General features: G+C 50.8%; 1 protein-coding gene across 1 annotated transcript in view; it reads left to right on the forward strand.

Annotated features, from left to right (window-relative positions):
- The window catches only part of LOC132387086 (NACHT, LRR and PYD domains-containing protein 3-like), a 38,270-nt gene extending 25,906 nt beyond the window's left edge, over positions 1-12,364 (forward strand). Inside the window, exons 7-12 of the mRNA XM_059959440.1 lie at positions 1,726-3,463; positions 6,906-6,992; positions 7,126-7,293; positions 8,959-9,129; positions 11,109-11,276; positions 11,427-12,364. Coding sequence (XP_059815423.1) covers positions 1,726-3,463; positions 6,906-6,992; positions 7,126-7,293; positions 8,959-9,129; positions 11,109-11,276; positions 11,427-11,514 — 2,420 coding nt within the window. The 3' untranslated portion in view covers positions 11,515-12,364. The remainder of the gene's footprint in view (positions 1-1,725; positions 3,464-6,905; positions 6,993-7,125; positions 7,294-8,958; positions 9,130-11,108; positions 11,277-11,426) is intronic.
- The last annotated feature ends 11,716 nt before the right edge of the window (positions 12,365-24,080 follow it).

The raw sequence follows: 24,080 nt of genomic DNA on the forward strand, positions 1-24,080 counted from the left end.
GTTAGACATGATCAGCCCTTCACAAAGCCATGCTGACTGTCCCTGATCAGACCATGATTCTCTAAATGCCCACAGACCCTATCTCTAAGAATCTTTTCCAACAGATTTCCCACCACAGACGTAAGGCTCACTGGTCTATAATTACCTGGACTATCCCTACTACCTTTCTTGAACAAGGGGACAACATTCGCCTCCCTCCAATCCTCCGGTACCATTCCCATGGACAACGAGGACATAAAGATCCTAGCCAGAGGCTCAGCAAACTCTTCCCTCGCCTCGTGGTGCAGCCTGGGGAATATTCCGTCAGGCCCGGGAGACTTATCAGTCCTAATGTATTTTAACAACACCAACACCTCTTCTCCTTCTATATCAACATGCTCCAGAACATCAACCTCACTCATATTGTCCTCACCGTCATCAAGTTCCCTCTCAGTGGTGAATACCGAAGAGAAGTATTCATTGAGGACCTTGCTCATTTCCACAGCTTCCAGGCGCATCTTCCCACTTTTATCTCGAATCGGTCCTACCTTCATTCCTGTCATCCTATTGTTCTTCACATAATTGAAGAATGCCTTGGGATTTTCCTTTACCCTACTCACCAAGGCCTTCTCATGCCCCCTTCTTGCTCTTCTCAGCCCCTTCTTAAGCTCCTTTCTTGCTACCCCATATTCCTCAATAGACTCATCTGATCCTTGCTTCCTAAACCTCACGTAAGCTGCCTTCTTCCACCTGACTAGATTTCCCCCCTCACTTGTCACCCATGGTTTCTTCACCCTACCATTCTTTATCTTCCTCACCGGGACAAGTTTATCCCTAACATCCTGCAAGAGATCCTTAAACATCGACCACATGTCCATAGTACATTTCCCTGCATAAGCATCATCCCAATTCACACCTGCAAGTTCTAGCCTCATAGCATCAAAATTTGCCCTTCCCCAATTAAAAATTTTCCTGTCCTCTCTGATTGTATCCTTTTCCATGATAATGCTAAAGGTCAGGGAGAGGTGATCACTGTCCCCCAGATGCTCACCCACTGACAAATCTGTGACCTGACCCGGTTCATTACCTAATACCAGATCTAGTATGGCTTTTGGGCAGATCGGCGTGAGGGGGTCGAGAGAGAGAGGACGCAATGCTGTAAGCTGGGCGAGAAATGGACCTCAAGCGGGGGTCCGAGGCCGGGAGATATTCCGAGGAGGGGGGATGAAGCTAGATGTGCTTGGTTGACCACTCGGAGGGTCCTGAGCTGTGAGTCGAGGAGTTCGGAGGGGATCGAATGGTGGCCAGAAGACTTCAGTAATTGAGCTCCAACGGTTGTGCACGAAGTGGTTTGGACTTTGATAAGTTTGGCGCCTTTTCTTTATTTTTTCTCTTCATATATACTGTATCGTTATTAATCACTTAGTTATAGTAACCTTTATAAATTGTACTCATTTAATCGCTTATGGTGTACTGTCTGTTTTTGGGTGAGGCGGGGACATCACACAGCATCCACACCAGCTGATTACCCAGTTTGGCGGGGCCGAAGGCTGCTCCCCCTAGACGAGAACGAGCTGAGCGAGCCTGAGGCGACCCAGGGGGTTACACTAAATACAATGAAACAACTCTCAATTTTATATACATTTCCCTGGGCCTCATGCCTAGTAAAGTGAAGTCGCAAATTTGCTTCCTTTTGTGTGAACAAAGCTGATTGTCAGAACTGTTTTTCTATCTCACCCACACAAGACACTCACCAGACGCACAAGGAGACCCTGCGGGCGCAGACCGAGACGCTGAGGGTGAACACGATCCTGATGAGGGAGAAGGTGAAGGTTTTCCAGCTGGTTGATCGATACGCCGAGCTCACGGTCATCTCTACTGTCCGGGATCGGAAACTGCTGGAACATGAGCTGCAGGCCAGAGGCCGAGACCACGAGGTGTGGAGAGAATACCTGATACAGAAGGACCTGGAAAAAATTCGGACCGATCAATTGTTCCAGTGTTGCTTTTCCCGGAGTAAATCCCAATCTGGAAGTTCGTCAGCGGTGGCTGGAGTCCCAGGGATCGGGAAAACAACAATGGTACAGAAGATTGTCTATGACTGGGCCACGGGCAAAATATTACAACAATTCCAGTTTGTCTTCAGTTTCAAATTCCGGGATTTAAACTCCATTAACTGCAAAATAAGCCTGAGGGAACTGATTCTGGATCAGTATCCCTACTTTGGGAATATCCTGGGGGAGGTCTGGAAGAACCCAGAGGCATTGCTGTTTATATTCGATGGCTTGGATGAATTCAATGACAGAATTGATTTTGCTGACAGTCGGGGATGTACAGAAGCTCAGTCCACATGCACAGATCCCGAATTCCAGTGTACGGTGTCGGACATTGTGTACAGTTTAATCCAGCACAAGCTGCTCCCAGGGTGTTCCGTGCTGGTGACCACCCGCCCCACCGCGTTACATTTATTGGAAAAGGCAGACATCACCCTCTGGGCTGAAATCCTGGGATTTGTTGGTGAGGAACGGAAGGAATATTTCATCAGGCATTTTGATGATCAGACGGTGGCGGAAGCTGTTTTCAAACACGTGAAGGAGAACGAGATCTTGTACACCATGAGCTACAACCCCTCCTACTGCTGGATCCTCGCTCTGGCACTGGGCCCCTTCTTCACACAAAGAGTCAGGGACCCGCAGCGAGTTCCCAAGACCATCACCCAACTGTACTCCTACTATATTTACAACATCCTGAAAAACCACAGCTGTGAGATTGAGAACCCCCGTGATGTGTTACTCAGGGTTGGTCAGATGGCCTTCAGAGGGGTGTCCGAGAAGAAGATCGTGTTTACAGATGGAGATTTGATCAAGTTCAATCTGCAGCCTTCCCAGTTCCTGTCCGGGTTCCTGATGGAGCTTTTGGAGAGAGAGGATTCTGCCCGGAGCGTGGTGTACACATTCCCACACCTCACCATCCAAGAGTTTGTAGCTGCAGTCGCACAATTCCTGATCCCAGATGGCAGAGATATTACGAAACTCCTCACTGAAGCCCACTGCGCGACCGATGGGCGATTTGAGGTATTTCTCCGTTTTGTTGCCGGTCTCTCCTCCCCAATGACAGCTCGGGGCCTGGAGGAGTTTCTGGGCCCATTTCCTCACGAGACAACCTGCCGGGTGATTGACTGGGTGAAGAAGGAGGTTAAATGCCAGAGTGGAAAGACGGAGAGCGAAGCTGGTAAAAGGAGGCTCCTGAACACGTTGCACTACCTGTTTGAGTCTCAGAACCCTGGGCTGGCTCAGGACACGCTGGGATCTGTGGAAACACTTTCGTTCAGCGGGCTGCGACTGACCCCGATTGACTGCGCGGTGCTGTCTCGCGCCATGCGTCACTGCGGCACGATAAGATGTCTCAATCTGGAGCGGTGCGTCGTTCAGTGTGAAGGACTTCAGCGGCTGGGATCGGGACTGCACAAGTGCCAGGAACTGGGGTAACGAGTAAATTTTGCCTCATCTCCAACTTACACCGCAGCCCCACTTTGTTCCACTTAAAGTTGACGGGTGAGAAATAGATGGGATGAAACTATGGGAAAAGCAGGTTCTCAATGACTGTGATATGTAACTAGAGGGTCCAGAGGAGGTCCCCGAGCATGGTTCGGAAAAAGAGGGATGTCTACAATAGATATAGGCAGCATGGATTAAAGGAATTGCTCGAGGAATATAAAGAATATAAAAGGAATCTTAAGAAAGAGATTAGAAAAGCTAAAAGAAGATACGAGGTTGGTTTGGCAAATAAGGTGAAAAAAATCCGAAAGGTTTCTGCAGTTATATTAAAAGCAAGAGGATAATGAGGGATAAAATTGGGCCCTTAGAGAATCAGAGTGGTCAGCTATGTGTGGAGCTGAGGGAGATGGGAGAGATTTTGAACGATTTCTTCTCTTTGGTATTCACTAAGGAGAAGGATATTGAATTGTGTAAGGTGTGGGAAACAAGTAAGGAAGTTATGAAAACTATGACAATTAAAGAGGTGGAAGTACTGGCGCTTTTAAGAAATTTAAAAGTGGATAAATCTCTGAGTCCTGACAGGATATTCCCCAGGACCTTGAGGGAAGTTTGTGTAGAAATAGCAGGAGCTCTGATGGAGATCTTTAATATGTCATTAGAAGCGGGGATTGTGCCGGAGGATTGGCGTATTGCTCATGTGTTTCCATTGTTTAAAAAGGGTTCTAGAAGTAAGCCTAGCAATTATAGACCTGTCAGTTTGACATCAGTGGTGGGTAAATTAATGGAAAGTATTCTTAGAGATAGTATTAATAATTATCTGGATAGACAGGATCTGATTAAAAGTAGCCAGCATGGATTTGTGCGTGGAAGGTCATGTTTGACAAGCCTTATTGAATTTTTTGAAGAAGTTACGAGGAATGTTGACGAGGGTAAGGCAGTGGATGTAGTCTATATAGACTTCAGCAAAGCCTTTGACAAAGTTCCACATGGAAGGTTAGTTAAGAAGGTTCAGTCGTTAGGTATTAGTGGTGGAGTAATAAAATGGATTCAACAGTGGCTAGATGGGAGTTGCCAGAGAGTAGTGGTGGATAATTGTTTATCGGGATGGAGGCCGGTGACTAGCGGGGTGCCTCAGGGATCTGTTTTGGGTCCAATGTTGTTTGTAATGTACATAAATGATCTGGATGATGGGGTGGTAAATTGGATTAGTAAGTATGCCGATGATACTAAGGTAGGAGGTGTTGTGGATAATGAGGTGGGTTTTCAAAGCTTGCAGGGAGATTTATGCCGGTTAGAAGAATGGGCTGAACATTGGCAGATGGAGTTTAATGCTGAGAAATGTGAGGTTCTACATTTTGGCAGGAATAATCCAAATAGAACATACAGGGTAAATGGTAGGGCATTGAGGAATGCAGAGGAACAGAGAGATCTAGGAATAACAGTGCATAGTTCCCTGAAGGTGGAGTCTCATGTAGATAGGGTGGTGAAGAAGGCTTTTGGAACGCTGGCCTTTATAAATCAAAGCGTTGAGTACAGAAGTTGGGATGTAATGTTAAAATTGTACAAGGCATTGGTAAGGCCAAATTTGGAATATTGTGTACAGTTCTGGTCACCGAATTATAGGAAAGATATCAATAAATTAGAGAGAGTGCAGAGACGATTTACTAGGATGTTACCTGGGTTTCAGCACAAGTTACAGAGAAAGGTTGAACAAGTTAGGTCTCTATTCATTGGAGCGTAGAAGGTTGAGGGGGGATTTGATCGAGGTATTTAAAATTTTGAAAGGGATAGATAGAGTTGACGTTTCCATTGACGTTTCCATTGAGAGTAGGGGAGATTCAAACGAGAGGACGTGATTTGAGAGTTAGGGGGCAGAAGTTTAAGGGAAACACGAGGGGGTATTTCTTTACTCAGAGAGTGGTAGCTGTGTGGAATGAGCTTCCTGTAGAAGTAGTAGAGGCCAGTTCAGTTGTGTCATTTAAGGTAAAATTGGACAGGTATATGGACAGGAAAGAAGTGGAGGGTTATGGGCTGAGTGTGGGTAGGTGGGACTAGGTGAGATTAAGAGTTCGGCACGGACTAGAAGGGCCGAGATGGCCTGTTTCCGTGCTGTGATTGTTATATGGTTATATGGTTATAATGTTGGCCTCGAAAGGGCTAAGGTCCAGTACTGTGCGTAAGTCTTAGGCACGTCTGGATAGATAGGCTGCCTCTGGCTTTTGCAAAGTGCTATGGTGACTTTATGTATTACCCTGTACTGCTGCCACAAATAACAAGCAAATTTCATGACTGTCAAAATTAATCCAAACTCGGGTGGGAGGAACAACACCTTATGTACTGGGTGGGTATCCTCCAACCTGATGGCATGAACATTGACTTCTCTAACTTCTGTTAAAGCCCCTCCTCCCCTTCTTACCCCATCCCTGATGTATTTAGTTGTTTGCCTGTTCTCCATCTCCCTCTGGTGCCCCCCCCCCTTTCTTTCTCCCGAGGCCTCCCGTCCCATGATCCTTTCCCTTCTCCAGCTCTGTATTACTTTCGCCAATCACCTTTCCAGCTCTTAGCTTCATCCCACTCCCTCCGGTCTTCTATCATTTCGCATTTCCCCGTCCCCCCACTACTCTTACTATCTTTCCTCTTGGTTAGTCCTGATGAAGGGTTTCGGCCCGAAACGTCGACAGTGCTTCTCCCTATAGATGCTACCTGGCCTGCTGTGTTCCACCAGCATTTTGCGTGTGTTGCCATTTAAGATCGCCCCCATTTCTTTTGGTTCCATACATAGCCCACCACTCTGATCTTCAAGAGGGCCAATTTTATCCCTTACCATCCTTTTGCTCTTAACATACCTGTAGAAGCTCTTTGGATTATCCTTCACCCTGACTGCCAAGGCTACCTCATTTCTTCTTTAGCCCTCCTAATTTTTTCTTAAGTATTTTTTGAACTTCTTTTACTCCTCAAGTACCTTATTTTCTCCCTGTTGCCTGTACATGTCATACATCTCTCTCTTCTTCTTTATCAGAGTTCCAATATCCCTCGAGACCCAAAGGTTCCTTATTCTTATTCATTTTTCCTTTAATCCTGACAGGAACATACAGACTCAGGACTTCAAATTTCACGACATATGTGAGCGATGATAACCCAGTCTCTATGAGACCATAGAAACCTACAGCACCTTACAGGCCCTTCGGCCCACAATGTTACGCCAAGCATGTCACCTACTCTAGAACTGCCTCGAATGTACCTCAAAACTTCTGCACAGCATTGCACGCACTTAAAAGTAAATTTACCCTGCCCTTTGACACTATTTACTCCCTAGAGCAATGCTGTTCTTCAGCGGCTGTCAGTCTTGTTACCTGCCCCCGGAATTGTTTGACCTGGGTCTTGGCTGAGGCATCGCTTCACTCTCTCCGTGGGTTTTTTTTTGTTTAGACTGGGAGACAACGACCTGGGAGATTCAGGAGCGAAAATTTTGTCTGCGGCGCTGACGAACCCAGAGTGCAAAATACAGAAACTGCGGTGAGTACAAGACTGATAGGGAAAGCGTTTACCGGCCCGTAGGATCATGCCAGACGGGGAGTATTAACGTGACCAGCCAAACACCGGGGATTTTCACTGCTGCTTGTTGTCCTGATCCCTCTGTGACCTGCAGGCTGTTCAGGAACCACCTTACATCTTCCGCTGAAGATCTCGTCTCTGCAGTCGGTAGAAACCGCTCTCTGACGGAGCTGAACCTCGGTGAAAACAACCTCGGGGATTCCGGAGCGAGGCTGCTGGCGGACGTTCTGGGGAACCCGGCGTGCAAAATACAGATGCTGTGGTAAGCATCAGATGATGCAAGGCTGTGTTTGCGATCGCTGTGTATCCAGCCCTGAATATTAACGTTGTCAGGAGTCGTGTTACTGATAAGCACTGAGGATCTCTCTCTCTCTCTCTCTCCCCTCTCCCCTCTCCCCCCCTCTCCCTCTCCCCCTCCCCTCCCCCTCTCCCCCTCTCTGCTCTTCCCTCTCTCCTCTCTCCCACCCTCTCTCTCTCACACACACACACTGTCTGCCTCTCCCTCCGTCTCCCTCCCCCTCTCCTTCCCCCCTCCCTTCTCTCCCTCTCCCCTTCTCTCTCTTTCTCTCTCTCCCCCCTTTCTCCTCTCTCTCTGTCTCTCCTCTCCCTCACTCTCCCCTCCCCTTCTCTCTCTTTCTCTCCCCTCTCTTTCTATTCTCTCTCCTCTCGCCTTTCTCTCTCTCTCCTCTCTCTCCCTCTCTCTCTCCCCCTCTCCCCTTTCTCTCTCCCCTTCTCTCGCTTCTCTCTCTCCCCTTTCTCTCTCTCTCTCCTCTCTCTCCCTCTCTCTCTCCCCCTCTCCCCTTTCTCTCTCCTCTCTCTCTCTCTCCCCCTTCTCCTCTCTCTCCTCTCTCTCTTCTCTCTCCCCTTTCTCTGTCTCTCCTCTCTCCCTCTCCCTCCTCCCTCTCTCTCCCCTCCCCTTCTCTCTTTCTCTCTCTCTCCCCTCCCTTTCTCTTCTCTCTCCTCTCGCTTCTCTCTCTCCCCTTTCTCTCTCTCCTCTCTCTCCCTCTCTCTCTCCCCCTCTCCCCTTTCTCTCTCCCCTACTCTTGCTTTCACTCTCCCTTTCTCTTCTCTCTCTCCTCTCTCTCCCCTTTCTCTGTCTCCTTTCCCTCTCTCTCCCTCCCTCCCTCTCCCGCTCTCTCTCCCTCCCTCTCTCTCTCCTCTCCCTCCCTCCCTCTCTCCCTCCCTCCCCCTCTCTCTCCCTCTCTCTCTCTCTCTCCCACTCCCCCTCTCTCTCTCTCCCCCCTCCCTCTCCCTCTCTCTCCCTCTCCCTCCTTCTCCCTCTCTCTCCCTCTCCCTCCTTCTCCCTCTCTCTCCCCTCCCTTTCTCTTCTCTCTCTCCCCTTTCTCTCTCTCCTCTCTCTCCCCCTCTCCCCTTTCTCTCTCCCCTACTCTTGCTTTCACTCTCTCCCTATCTCTTCTCTCTCTCCTTTCTCTCCCCTTTCTCTCTCTGTCTCCTCTCCCTCTCTCTCCCTCCCTCCCTCTCCCGCTCTCTCCGCCTCCCTCTCTCCCTCCCTCTCTCTCTCCTCTCCCTCCCTCCCTCTCCCTCTCTCTCTGCCTCCCTCTCTCCCTCCCTCTCTCTCCCCCTCTCTCCCTCTCCCTCTCTCTCTCTCTCTCTCCCACTCCCCCTCTCCCCCTCTCTCCCCCCTCCCTCTCCCTCGCTCCCTCTCTCTCTCCCCCCCTCCATCTCCCTCCCTCTCCCTCTCTCTCTCCCCCTCCCTCTCTCTCCCTCTCCCTCTCTCCCACTCTCTCTCCCCCTCTCCCACTCTCTCTCCCCCCTCTCCCTCTCTCTCTCCCCCCTCCCTCTCCCTCCCTCTCCCACTCTCTCCCACTCTCTCCCCCCTCTCTCCCACTCTCTCCCCCCTCTCTCCCTCTCTCTCTCTCCCCCCTCTCTCCCTCTCTCTCTCTCCCTCCCTCTCTCCCATTCCCAGGTTGGGTGGTGTCGGTCTCACAGTTACTGGTGCCGAGCACCTGGCCTCGGCTCTGGGCGCGAACCGCTCGCTGACAGAACTGTACCTGGGAGCCAATAAGCTGGGGGATTCTGGTGCGAGACTGGTGTGCGAGGCCCTGAGGAACCCAGAGTGCAAAATTCAGAAACTGTGGTGAGTTGCGGATGGTGAGAGGTTGCAAGCACCGGAGATTCCGGAGCGAGGGGACAGGAACGCAGCGGGCACGGAGATAAATGTTTCCGGCCGGGACCCGTCTTCGGGGGTGGTGGGAGACGCCTGGGGTTTGGATGGAAGGGGGACGAGCTGGGAGCTGAAGCAAGGGACATGGGAAAGGTGAAGGACTGGTGACTGGGGGGGAGAGTGGACCATCGGAGAGAGGGAAGGATGAGCGGGAGGTGATAGGCAGGGAAGGAGAAATACGAGGGCAGAGCAGGGAATGGGAGGGGGGGGGGGGGGAAGAGAAAAAAAAGTTACCGGGAGGAGAATGGATGCCCTGAAGGCGTTGCTCCTCCGCCTCGAGAGTGGCCTCATCGTGGCAAAAGGGGGAGGCCGTGGGGCCGACGTCTGGCGATGGGGGTGGGAACTGCAGTGCTTGGCCGCTGGATTGCTCCGCCTCGGAGGTCCCCACGCGGGCGACGTGTCTTCCCAACCCAGAGGCTGCGACGGGAGCACCGGGCACGGCCAACGAGCCCGCCCGGAGGGACTGTCTCCGGGCCCTGCATGGAGGTGAGGGAGGAGGCGAAGCGTTCCTGGCGTTTGCGGGGACACGCGGCAGGAGGGAGAGGAGCGGGAAGGGAGAAGGGGGGACGGCGGAGGGTCGGGGTTGGGGAGGGCGCGGGGTGGGGGGGGGGTGAGAGGATGCCGTTGACGGCGGTGTAAGTTGGGGAGAACGATGAGTTCGATGCGGAGGTGGCAGGTGAGGGCAACTGGAGCTCTCCGCCGCCCGCTGAAGGTGACGGCTCAGAAACGGAGGAGATCTGGGCGAGGGCGGCACCAAGTGTCCTGGGAAGGAAAGCCCCGCCCCGGGGGAACGACGTGGCGGAGACAGGCGAACTCTGAAGAGGGGGAGTGGGATTCCCTCTCGCTGCGGGAGACAGGCCGGGAAGAGGTGCCGTGAGAGTCGGTACGTCCGTTGAAGACGTTGATCGGCGGTCTGCCTCCGGAGGCGGAGGCAGAGAGACCGAGAACGGGGAGGGGAGGGGGGGTGTCAGGGCAGGGAGGAAGCTGGGGGCAAAGCTGATGAAACTGAGGAGCCGAGCCCCCGGGGAAGGGCGCAGCACCGGCGAGGGCGAAGTTGAGGAACGTCACCATAACAGACCTGGGACGGGGACCATTCCACTCAGCCGGTGAAAAGGCAGGAGAGCGAGAGCATGCGAAGTTGCTTTCTGTTTTGGTCGGGTGGGGGATAGAATGGAGTCGAGGTATGAGGACAGGAGCGAGCAGGGACAGTGGGCCCAGCCGGACAGTCAGCTTTGTGGACCGTGGGCCGGAGGCGGAAGCGAGCCGTGCGGGGTAAGAGACCAGTGAGTTCGGTGGGAGGTCCCCGGGGTCGACGAGGTCGGTGTTGGAGGGGGGGAGGCAGTGTCCCGACGGTCCGGGGCGGGGTCGAGGAGGGGTTTGAGATTAGCCGTGAGGGACGGCTTTTCCACTCGCTGGGTGTCTGGAAGTTGATGTGATTGGTGATCTTGTCAGTGGTGGGGTGGAGATAACGGCTCTATTAAAGGAGGTGCAAGGTGTTCCTGCGGGTCACCCCCGGGCAAAGGGTGGCATCCGCTCAGCCACACCCCCCCACCCCCGATCAGCGTCACTTGAAGCCGCGGAATCAGGTGGTGGACGGTCGTACGAGCAGCCGGTGCACAGCCCAAGTCCTGGTCGTGCGACCACTGACGACAGGCGGACCATCTCCGGAGAGTGTCGATAACGGCTGGGGTCGCCCGGCTTGTGACGGCACCGCCCGGAAGAGGCCGACGGCAGACGGCTCCAGTGGAAAAATTTCCCAAGTACAATCACGGTGGTGGCTGGACGTTGATTGCCCACGTCACAGGATGCAAAGGAAGAACAGTATGGCTGATAAACTCCGGCGTCCGGTCTCTCTGTGCCCCTCACCCTCACCCTCTCTCTCTCTTCTCCAGGCTGTGGTCCAACGGTCTCACGGATTCCTGCGTCCAGGACCTCACCTCCGCCCTCTGTGACGTCAGCTCTTTGACGGATCTGGAACTGGGATCGAACTCCCTCACGGACCGATCTCTGTCGGCTCTCCGGCGCCTCATCCTGACCCTTCCGCGGCTGGACTGGATCGGGTACGTGCTCCCCGTGGGGGTTCTGTGGCCGACGAGGTGAATTGCGGTTCGAACGTCGGCGCCCGTCCGTCCCCCCCCCCCCCCCCCACCCGTTCCCGACGCAATTGTGTAAAATAACCTGTGTTTCCTTTTCCTCGCCCCCTCTTTCAGGTTCCGGGGGAATCAGTTCAGCTCGGATGGAGAGAATCAGCTGAGGTCGCTGCAGGGAACCCGACCGAGACTGGGTGTGGGGATATGACCCTCCGAGTACGTAAGATCACCGCGCTCGGAGTGGGAATATTTCCATGGAATGTACCGCAGAACGGCGTGGAAGAGGGGTGATAGAGGGGCACAATTGGGCCACTTGCCCCGTCGAGCCTGCTCCGCCATTTCATCGCGGCCGATCCAGTTTCCCCTCCCAGACCCAATCTCCTGCCTTCTGCCCCGTGCCCTGGCCGATCAAGAATTTATCGACCCCTGCCTTAAACGTGCATAAGGACTTGGCATGTGTGGCTGAAGAAAGACCCTCGGATTCACCAGGCGCTGGATCGAGAGATTCCTGCTCGTCCGGTTCTTACAGGACGCCCCTCTGTTCCGAGGACTCTGTCGTCGGCTCTCCCGCGGCAGGAGACGGGATCCCAGTGTCCGCAGCCTGGACCCGCAGTAATCGGGGATGCGATGGCCGAAAAGGGGAAGACACGCTCTCTTATTTTGTCTCTCGTCTCTTTTGCACTGATTTGCCCCTGGTTACACGTACGAGCCCGCAGGACAGATTCACTTGCACTTGCGGCTCAGATATGGAGGGAATTGCCCCGGAACCCGGAGCCTCGCGTGTTTCCGCAGCTGCGCCACGATGTTATGCTGAATAAATGTATCAGCGACCCAAGCGTGGTCCCCGGAGTTGCTTTTATTCAGCGGACGTGGGGCCCTCCGGCTGAGTGTCGGCCGCCGGTGCCGCGTTCAAGTGGGCCGACCGCACCGCTGTCAGAGTCCGAATGAAACCTGGCGGCGGATCTGCATTTCGGAGGGAGACTGGAAATCTGGCCGGGTGGAGCCGCAAGCAACCGGCCACTCAACGTCAACCAGGCCAGGGAGCTGATCATTGAGCTCAGGAGGAAATCGGAGGTCCATGAGCCAGTGGACCAGTCCTCATTGGGATGGGGGGTGGGGGCAGGTGGACAGTAACTTTATATTGCTCGGTGTTGTCATTTCAGAGCAGACAAGTGAAATTAAGAGGAAAGCACGGCAGTGCCTTTAATTCCTCGGCCAATTACAAATGTAGGCCACTCACCGATGGCTCGTAATGAGTTTGGTCATCACAAACTAACAGCAACGTAGCTCTATAATCTCTGATCTGGATGATGGGGTGGGAAATTGGACTAGTAAGTATGCAGTTGATACTAAGGTAGGTGGCGTTGTGGGTAATGAAGTAGGTTTTCAAAGCTTGCAGAGAGATTTAGGCCGGTTAGAAGAGAGGGCTGAATGAAGGCAGATGGAGTTTAATGCTGATAAGTGTGAGGTGCTACGTTCTGGAAGGAATAATCCAAATAGGACATACATGGTAAATGGTAGGGCTTTCAGGAATGCAGTAGAACAGAGAGATCTAGGAATAATGGTGCATAGATCCCTGAAGATGGAATCTCGTGTGGACGGGGTGGTGAAGAAAGCTTTTGGTATGCTGGCCTTTATAAATCAGAGCATTGAGTATAGGAGTTGTGATGTAATGTTAAAATTGTACAAGGCATTGGTAAGGCCAAACTTGGAGAATTGTGTACAATTCTGGTCACCGAGTTATAGGAAAGATGTCAACAAAATAGAGAGAGTACAGAGGAGATTTACTAGAATGTTACCTGGGTTTCAGCACCTAAGTTCCAGGGAAAGGTTGAACAAGTTAGGTCTTTATTCTTTGTACAGAGGAGATTTACTAGAATGTTACCTGGGTTTCAGCACCTAAGTTACAGGGAAAGGTTGGACAAGTTAGGTCTTTATTCTTTGTACAGAGGAGATTTACTAGAACGTTACCTGGGTTTCAGCACCTAAGTTACAGGGAAAGGTTGAACAAGTTAGGTCTTTATTCTTTGTACAGAGGAGATTTACTAGAATGTTACCTGGGTTTCAGCACCTGAGTTACAGGGAAAGGTTGAACAAGTTAGGTCTTTATTCTTTGTACAGAGGAGATTTACTAGAACGTTACCTGGGTTTCAGCACCTAAGTTACAGGGAAAGGTTGAACAAGTTAGGTCTTTATTCTTTGTACAGAGGAGATTTACGAGAACGTTACCTGGGTTTCAGCACCTAAGTTACAGGGAAAGGTTGAACAAGTTAGGTCTTTATTCTTTGTACAGAGGAGATTTACTAGAACGTTACCTGGGTTTCAGCACCTAAGTTACAGGGAAAGGTTGAACAAGTTAGGTCTTTATTCTTTGGAGCGTAGAAGGTTGAGGGGGGACTTGATAGAGGTATTTGAAATTATGAGGGGGATAAATACACTTGGATAGGCTTTTTCCATTGAGGGAAGGGGAGATTCAAACAAGAGGACATGATTTGAGAACAAAATGGGCCCGTTACATATATATTAATTGCAAATTAGTCCGTGACCACTGGAGCTCACTGTGGCGGAATCAATCCAGTTTTCCTCGCTTCGCATCCTCGTGGCTCCGAGCAATCCTACCCGAGAGGACAGACATCAATGTCTATCCCCCGTCGGTCCAAGGACAAGCAGTTGCCAAGGTTGTGTGATAAGATAACCAATGAGCTGATTAACAGTTTTCTGTCCATTTTCCCCAGACCGCTGTCTCCATGAGGATTTTCCAACAGCAGTATCCGTCCTTCTAAAACGGGTTCTGTGAGCACTTCACCACGTACTTAACTCTTGTTTCGTCGTCCGTCTCCGTTCTCTCGTCTGTCTCCTCTTCCTTTCCTGCACACGGTCCCTCCCCCTTTCTTTCTCCCGAGGCCTCCTGTCCCATGATCCTTTCCCTTCTCCAGCTCTGTATCACTTTCGCCAATCACCTTTCCAGCTTCATCCCTCCCCCTCCAGTCCTCTCCTATCATTTCGCATTTTCCCCTCCCCCCACTACTTCCAAATCTCTTACTATCTCCTCTTTCAGTTAGTCCTGACGAAGGGTCTCGGCCTGAAACGTCGAAATCGCTTCTCCCTATAGATGCTGCCTGGCCTGCTGCGTTCCACCAGCATTTTGTGTGTGTTGTTTGAATTTCCAGCATTGGTAGATTTCCTCGTCTTTGCATCAACTGAACCACTCGATTTTTAAAAATGTAGGTAGCCTGGTTCCATCGGCCCGCCTGTGGCTGTTCTTAGATAAACTACCCTCGAGAATGTGAAAGGTGTGTTCTGTGTTCTGAAATTATTGCATGGAGACCGTGTTCCAAACAGCGAGGAGGTCTCACCAAAGGCTGATTGAAAATGACCATCGACAGGCGCGTGATGTGGACGGAAGCTGGGCTGACTCCATGCGAGGCTGCGCCTCGGGGTGGACTGGCACGTGGATGATAGAGGTTTGGACTGCCCAAGGAGGAAAGGTGGTTTAGGTGAATCTTAGGGTCGGTCAAAGCAGCTTCACAGGTTGACTCTGTGGTTGAGAAGGCGTACGGTGCATTGGCCTTCACCAACGGTGGAACTGAATTTAGGAGCTGAGAGGTAATGTTACAGCTATATAGGACCCTGGTCAGACCCCACTTGGAGTACTGTGCTCAGTTCTGGTCGCCTCACTACAGGAAGGATGTGGAATCTATAGAAAGGGTGCAGAGGAGATTTACAAGGATGTTGCCTGGATTGGGGAGCGTGCCTTGTGAGAATAGGTTGAGTGAACTCGGCCTTTTCTCCTTGGAGTGACGGAGGATTAGAGGTGTACAAGATGATGAGAGGCATTGATCGTGCGGATAGTCAGAGGCATTTTCCCAGGGCTGAAATGGTTGCCACAACAGGGCACGGGTTTAAGGTGCTGGGGAGTAGGTACAGAGGAGATGTCAGGGGTAAAAGTATTGAGTATAAGAGTTGGAATGCTATGGTGAGTTTGTATAAGGCATCGGTGAGGCCGAATTTGGAGTATTGTGTGCAGTTTTGGTCACCGAATTACAGGAAGGATATTAATAAGGTTGAAAGAGTGCAGAGAAGGTTTACAAGGATGTTGCCGGGACTTGAGAAACTGAGTTACCGATAAAGGTTGAATAGGTTAGGGCTTTATTCCCTGGAGTGTAGGAGAATGAGGGGAGATTTGATAGAGGTATATAAAATGATGATGGGTATAGATAGAGTGAATGCAAGCAGGCTTTTTCCACTGAGGCGAGGGGAGAAAAAAAAAACAGAGGACATGGGTTAAGGGTGAAGGGGGAAAAGTTTAAAGGGAACATTGGGGGAGTGCTTCTTCACACAGAGTGGCGGGAGTGTGGAATGAGCTGCCAGATGAAGTGGTAAATGCGGGCTCACTTTTAACATTTAAGAAAAACTTGGACAGGTATATGGATGAGAGGGGTATGGAGGGATATGGTCCGGGTGCAGGTCAGTGGGACCGGGCAGAAAAATGGTTCGGCACAGCCAAGAAGGGCCAAAAGGCCTGTTTCTGTGCTGTAATGTTCTGTGGTTCTATGGTAAGTTTTTTCACTCAGAGAGTGGTGAGTGCGTGGAATGGGCTGCCGGCAATGGTGGTGGAGGCGGATACGATAGGGACTCTTAAGAGGCTTTTGGATAGGTACATGGAGCTTAGAAAAACAGAGGGCTATGGGTAAGCCTAGTAATTTCTAAGGTAGGGACATGGTCGGCACAATTATGTGGGCCGAAGGGCCTGTATCCTACTCTAGCCCTCGATATTCTCTGCTTTTTCTGCCGTTCGTTTCTTCACAATATCGCCAGCAACATTCGGCTAACCGCCGCGGGCGGCCCCAGGTCCGGCTGCGAGAGGAGGCGGTTCCGGACGTGGGTCCAGGAACCCCGTCCCGTTAAATCCCGGAGATGCTAACAGAAACTCCGAACACCCCCACCCCGGGACAGGAAGGATCTTCGAAGATGGGGCAGCATCCTGCCCCGGGGGGAGGGGGGACAAACGGGAAGACTGGCCCAGGACGGAGGACTCCGACGGGTGGTTTAAGCCCCCGTCGTGCTGCCGGGCTTCAGGAAGCGAGTGACATCGAGCTGTCTTCCAGAAACCTGCCCCTCGCACCTTGTGTCAAACTTCCCACCTCCGGGCCATGTCCCTTCCATCTCCTGCTCCTTGTCCCTCTCCTATTCCCCCCCCCCTCACTGATATCGCAGCAAAACCGGTGAACGGAGAACTCTGCGAGCACTCCCGGGCGGGATATCGGCAGAATGAGTTCGCGATCGCCAAGCAGGAATAACGGGAGCGGTGTCGTGTGCAAAACCGTGTAGGTTACGAGTTCAAGTGTTCATCTTCCACCTCCTTCCCCCCCCCCCCCCAAACCGGATTTACAGCCCACAAGACTCTTAATAGTGGGAGGTAGCAACAACGTAGGCTCTAAAAATTATGGCTTCAGAACACCCCGACAAAAAGAAACCAATTACTTTGGATGCAAATTCTGAGATGGAACCCTTCAATTGGCATTTTCATCGAGACTCCGCAATACGACAACGTTCAGTCAATCTGCGAAGCGACATCCCCGCGAGTGGGAGCGGCGAGATCTGCACCCGAACTTGGAAGTTCTCAAGATTTGTTGTTTTACAACAAGAATCACGCTGGATGTGAATTGTTTAGTTGTGACAATGAGGAGCAAGGAAAAAAATTCTTTTGTGTCAAAGAGCAAACCTATCTGTACATGCAACACACACACACACACACACACAAAATGCTGGTGAAACGCAGCAGGACCACCCTTCCTGCACATCTTCAATGGCTACGTGACATTATGTCTTATTTAAATTTCGAGAAGATCCGCTGCTCAGTCTTAAATTCGAAACGATCTTTTTATGAGATCTGGGGACCTTTCCTAAATTACTTTTCCAATTTATAAAGTTTAACAGTGCACAGACTTTTTATGTATATATTTAACTTCTCTTCTTAAGCGAGTATGTGTTTTTTTTCCCCCCTAATTATCCATTATCATCCATCAGCTTTTTTTCTTTGGTAGTTGCTAGGGGGTTGACTTTTTTAAGATAAAAAAAATTCTTTTATTTCTTTAAAGTTTTGATTACACAGTGGTATACCTTTATGTGATATGCTATAACATTTTGATCAATTTTATTACAATATATGGATGTACACAATTTACGTTGAGATGTATCTCTGTAAATCTTGTTTTTTCTTCTGAATAAAAATATTGTAAAAAGAAAAGGACGTCCTGACGAAGGGTCTCGGCCCGAAACGTCGACGGCGCTTCTCCCTATAGACTGACGAAGGGTCTCGGCCGAAATGTCGTCGGCGCTTCTCCCTATAGACTGACGAAGGGTCTCGGCCCGAAACGTCGACGGCGCTTCTCCCTATGGACTGACGAAGGGTCTCTCGGGCCGAATCGTCGACAGCGCTTCTCCCTATAGACTGACGAAGGGTCTCGGCCCGAAACGTCGACGGCGCTTCTCCCTATAGACTGACGAAGGGTCTCGGCCGAATCGTCGACGGCGCTTCTCCCTATAGACTGATGAAGGGTCTCTCGGCCCGAATCGTCGACGGCGCTTCTCCCTATAGACTGATGAAGGGTCTCTCGGCCCGAATCGTCGACAGCGCTTCTCCCTATAGATGCTGCCAGGCCTGCTGCGTTCCACCAGCATTTTGTGTGTGTTTCTGTTTGAATTTCCAGCATCTGCAGATTTCCTCGCGTTTACAGATCTGTACAGAGTGGTTTGAATGAATTACAAATAAAAACAACAAAACGATGGACGCCATTAAGTATTCCCGCCGGCGCAGCCAATTGGTTTTGGAAGTCACATCAATAGTTAAACTAAGATGTGTGTGTGTGTGTGTGTGTGTGTGTGTGTGTGTGCAGTCAGATGTGTGGCGATTGATTGTCGCACAAAATACACCTGAATCCGGCAGGTCCAACTGCTGGTGAGTCAGTATCTTGGCCGAAAGGACGCCATGAAGACACAAGAAAGCTCCAAGCTGCTCCGGGAAAAGTTGATTGAAAAGCAGAAGTCAGGAGATGGACTGATGAAAATTTCCAGGAGTATCCCTGAGTATCCCCTGGATTGCATAACCATAAGGAAATGGGAAGAACGTGGCACAGCTGTAAATCTGCCTGGAGCAGGCCGTCCTCGGGAACTGAGCGGCCGAAAAAGAGGGGGACGAGAGAGCCGAGGCCACCAAGAGACCCAGGGCAATGCTGGGAGCAGTTACAAGCTTCAGTGGCCGAAATGGGAGAGAGTGCACACACGGCAACTGTTGTCCGGGAGCTTCGACAGTCACAGCTTTATGGTACAGTGGAAAAGAGGAAGCCACCGTTGGAGAGAGAAAAAAAAACACTCGCATGAAATCTCAATTCCGGTTACGACACACCGTTGAAACTTTTTCCAGCTGACGTCAGAGTTTGCAGGAAGACACATGGTGGACTCTGACGTCAGCTGGAAGAGGTTTCTCTGGTATGACGTAACCGGGATTATGTCCACCAGACTAAACACTACGTCTGGCGTAGGCCCTGGAAGACTCGAGAGCACGGAGAGCAAACTGAATGCAGCAAAATATAGGGATCCTGATGCCGTCGGGCACGAGCGATGTGACTCGGGGGAGGATTTGTTTTCCAGCCAGATGTGCCTCAGGGATCTGTACTGGGCCCAATGTGGTTTGTCGTATACATTAACGATCTGGATGATGGGCTGATGAATTGGATCAGCAAGTATGCAGATGATACAAAGAAAGGTGGCGTTGTGGATAATGCAGAGAGATTTAGGCCGGTGAGAAGAGTGGGCTGAACGATGGCAGATGGAGTTTAATGCTGATAAGTGTGAGGTGCGACATTTTGGTAGGAATAATCCAAATAGGATATACATGGTGAATGGTAGGGCATTGAGGAATGCAGTAGAACTGAGTGATCTAGGAATAAAGGTGCATAGTTCCCTGAAGGTGGAATCTCATGTGGATAGAGTGGTGAAGAAAGCTTTTGGTATGCTGGCCTTTATAAATCAGATCATTGAGTATAGGAGTTAGGATGTAATGTTAAAATTGTACAAGCCATTGGTAAGGCCGAATTTGGAGTACTGTGTACAGTTCTGGTCGCCGAATTATAGGAAAGATGTCAACAAAATAGAGAGAGTACAGAGGAGATTTACTAGAATGTTACCTGGGTTTCAGCACCTAAGTTACAAGGAAAGGTTGAACAAGTTAGGGCTTTATTCTTTGGAGTGTAGAAGGTGGAGGGGGGACTTGACAGAGGTATTAAAAATTATGAGGGGGATAAATAGAGTTGATGTGAATAGGCTTTTTCCATTGAGAGTAGGGGAGATTCAAACAAGAGGACATGAGTTGAGAGTTAAGGGGCAAAAGTTTAGGGGTAACATGAGGGGGAACTTCTTTACTCAGAGGGTGGTAGCTGTGTGGAACGAGCTTCCAGTAGAAGTGGTAGAGGCAGGTTCGGTATTGTCATTTAAAGTGAAATTGGATAGGTATATGGACAGGAAAGGAATGGAGGGTTATGGGCTGAGTGCGGGTCGGTGGGACGAGGTGAGAGTAAGCGTTCGGCACGGACTAGAAGGGCTGAGCTGGCCCGTTTCCGTACTGTAATTGTTATATGGTTAATACTAAGAGAATATTGCTATTTAGCGTGTTGGTGCGTGGCCAGGTGGTTAAGGCACCGGTGTAGTGATCTGTAGGTCGCCAGTTCGATACTCGGCCAAGGCGCTGTGTTGTCTCCGTGAGAAAGGCGCTGCAACCACACAATGCTCTGTTCCACCATGGCTGACTTATTATCCCTCTCCAACCTTCTCTTAATAATAATTAATATTAAAGAAACACCCTTAATATTTAAGGAACTATCTACCTCTTCCTCGACTCTATCGGACTCTGCGGACGACTTGGCCTCCGCTGCCCTCTCTGGCAACGAATTCCACAGATTCACCATCCGCTAGCTCAGGGCGTTCCTTCTGGTCGCTCCCCGAAAAGGGACGTCCTGCTGTTCCGAGGCTCTGGACCCCGTCACCAAAGGAAACATCCTCCCCACCTCCACCGTGCCTTGCCCTTGCAATATTTGATAGGTTACCCCCCTTCCCCTCACTACTCTAAGCTCCAACGCTCCCTCTGTCCGTTCACCCCGTGTTGCTCCGGATCAGTCCTCCGGAGCCGCTGCAGAACACCGCGCCCCCTTTCCGAGCTGGGCGGCGCGAAACAGAGCAGACCGCCCCCCCCCCCCACCGGCTTCCCGGCGCTCGCTCTCACTCCTGCTAATTCGTCAGCCCGGCCCTCCGGGTCCGGGGTAACTTCCGCCCGCTACGGCGAGCCGCTCCCCGGTCAGTCTGGGGGAAGCCTCGTTGTCGTACTGCGCCTTGTTATTCCAGAAAACTAATTATCTTTATTGCCATTGTACATAGGTACAATGAAACTCGTTTTGGCTTCCTCTCAGGCGATTAAATAAGATAAAAAAACAAGACAGTAATAGAAAAAAAACAGTATCAGATAGAGAAGTAGCAGAACATAAGTTGCGGCAGCACCGGGATGTCACAGTAATGCACAAAGTGCCGTTAGTGCGAGTATTTGAGTCCTTGTGCGTGTTCACAGTTTCCGTCATTGTTCTGTGGGAGTGGTGTGACGGAGGCCGCAGCTCTGGGGTAGAAGCTGTTCCTCAGTCTACTTGTTCTGGCTTTTAGTGTCCTGAACCTTTTTGCTGGACGGCAGCGGGTCAGACAGGGAGTGGCCTCTGGTTCTGCTGATTGCTTTCCTCCTGAGTCTGCTGGAAGAGACGGTGTCCAGCCCTGGGAGATCCGTCCTGACCACAGGGGATAACCGCGCTCGTTCTGTTTCCCGTGTCCCCACCATCTCACTTCAATGACTCTCGTTAATGGAAGCTGTGTATTTATGCACGGGGGCAGTGCGTTCCAGTTTTCAAAGTTCAGGGTAAAATTTATTGCCCGAATACCTGCATGTCGCCACATGCATCCCTAAGAGTTTTTTTTTAAGTAAGCTCGCAGGTACGCACTGCCCCCGGTGCATAAACCGGAAATCCCCGGATCCCTCCTCTCAATGCGAATCCAACACCAATCGAGCCTCGTGTCGCTCTCTGGACAGTCTGACTCCTCCCAGTTCTGACTGCACAGTCATGCACAAAGTGCGAGTATTTCAGTCCCGGTGCGTGCATGCGTGTGCTCATTAAAAAGAGGAGAGCGGAGCAGACACCAAACCTGCCGCTTCGCTAAATATTCGTAATTTACGGACACTGCTTAATTAATGGCGCATAATTGAATGAGAACTCGAAAGGAAAACGTGTCCTTACGTGTCATTGACGTCAGCGATTGGCCTTCCCTGGACGCTCCTCCCCCCCCCCCATCTTGTGGGCGGGCGTGGTCAGACTCTGGTGGTCAGGCTCTGTAACGAAAGGGAAACTGACAGCAGCGTCAGGGAGTGAATGAGGTGAGATGGAATGCATTGCGATCCGACCGGAGTCGCCCGCTTTGAAGGACGGGTGACCCGGCCGGGTCTCCACTCCCGCCCGTCCGCACTCGCCCACGCAGTGGCCAAGTTGGCGCACTGCCCCCGGAACCTCGCCCTGTGCCCTGATTCTCCCCGCAAAACCGCCCTCGCTGTTCCGGCCAGTATCTCTTATAACCGTATAACAATGACAGCGCGGAAACAGGCCATCTCGGCCCTTCTAGTCCGTGCCGAACGCTTACTCTCACCTAGTCCGACCGACCCGCACTCAGCCCATAACCCACCATTCCTTTCCTGTCCATATACCTGTCCAATTTTACTTTAAATGACAATACCGAACCTGCCTCTACCGCTTCTACTGGAAGATCATTCCACACAGCTACCACCCTCTGAGTAAAGAGATTCCCCCTCGTGTTACCCCTAAACTTTTGCCCCTTAACTCTCCACTCATGTCCTCTTGTTTGAATCTCCCCTACTCCCGATGGAAAAAGCCCATCCACGTCAACTCTATCTATCCCCCTCATAATTTTAAATACCTCTATCAAGTCCCCCCTCAACCTCCTAGGCTCCAAAGAATAAAGACTTAACTTGTTCAACCTTTCTCTGTAACTTAGAGTACTGAAACCCAGGTAACATTCTAGTAAATCTCCTCTGTACTCTGTCTGTCGTAAAGAGCACCAAATTTCTTGGTGTTCACCTGGCGGAGAATCTCACCTGGTCCCTCAACACCAGCTCCGTAGCAAAGAAAGCCCAGCAGCGTCTCTACTTTCTGCAAAGGCTGAGGAAAGTCCATCTCCCACCCCCCCATCCTCATCACATTCTACACGGGTTGTACTGAGAGCATCCTGAGCAGCTGCATCACTGCCCGGTTCGGGAATTGCACCGTCTCGGATCGCAAGACCCTGCAGCGGATAGTGAGGTCAGCTGAGAAGATCATCGGGGTCTCTCTTCCCGCCATCACGGACATTTACACTACACGCTGCATCCGCAAAGCAAACAGCATTATGAAGGTCCCCACGCACCCCTCATACAAACTCTTCACCCTTCTGCCGTCTGGGAAAAGGCTCCGAAGCATTCGGGCTCCCACGACCAGACTATGTAACAGTTTCTTCCCCCAAGCTATCAGACTCCTCAATACCCAGCGCCTGGACTGATACCTTACTGCCCTATTGTCCTGTTTATTATTTATTGTAATGCCTGCACTGTTTTGTGCACTATGCAGTCCTGGGTAGGTCTGTAGTTTCTCTCTGCGTTGTTTTTTTACATAGTTCAGTATAGTTTTTGTACTGTGTCTTGTAACACCATGGTCCTGAAAAAACGTTGTCTCCTTTTTACCACGCACTGTCCCAGCAGTTATGGTCGAAATGACAATAACAGTGACTTGACTTGACTATTTTGTTGACATCTTTCCTATAATTCGGTAATCAGAACTGTACACAATCTTGAACAGAAACAGGGACATACTCTGAGGGAATAACAGTGCGATCTGGCCGACAAGGGGAGTCAAAGCCAATGTAAAAGCAAAAGAGAGGCCTTACAACGAAGCAGAAATCAAGTGGGAAGTTAGGGGACTGGGAAGCTTTTAAAACCCAAGAGAGAGCAAATGAAGGAATTGTTAGGAGGGAAAAGATGAAATATGAAAGCAAGCCAGCGAACAGTATCTGGGATGCCGTCCGGTCCCGGAGCCTCGCCTCTGTCCACTCGTTGGAAGCACCAACGGACTTCCGGATATCACAGGAAATGACGTTTCTAATGAAACACAGACACACACATACACACACACACACACACGCACACACAGGCACACACAGACACGCACACACACACACACACACACACACACACACACAGACACACACAGACACACACACAGACACACAGACACACACACACACAGACACACACACAGACACACACACACACACAGACACACACGCACACACACACACAGACACACAGACACACAGACACACACACACACACACACACACACACACAGACACACACACACACAGACACACACACACAGACACACACACACACAGACACACACACACAGACACACACACACACACACACACACACGCACGCACACATATATATAGATATAAATACAGAGAGAGAGAGATACAGACAGGTGGATAGATTTTGTGTTACTGATAGGTAGACAGATATCGGGATATAGATTGGTAAATGGAATCCCTGTGGACCTCCTCTGGACCCTCTCCAATGACAGCACCTCTTTTCATGGATGAAGAGCCCAAAACTGTTCACAATACTCAAGGTGA

Source organism: Hypanus sabinus, unplaced genomic scaffold (assembly GCF_030144855.1).
Source record: "Hypanus sabinus isolate sHypSab1 unplaced genomic scaffold, sHypSab1.hap1 scaffold_151, whole genome shotgun sequence".
NCBI classification, from domain to species: Eukaryota; Metazoa; Chordata; class Chondrichthyes; order Myliobatiformes; family Dasyatidae; genus Hypanus; species Hypanus sabinus.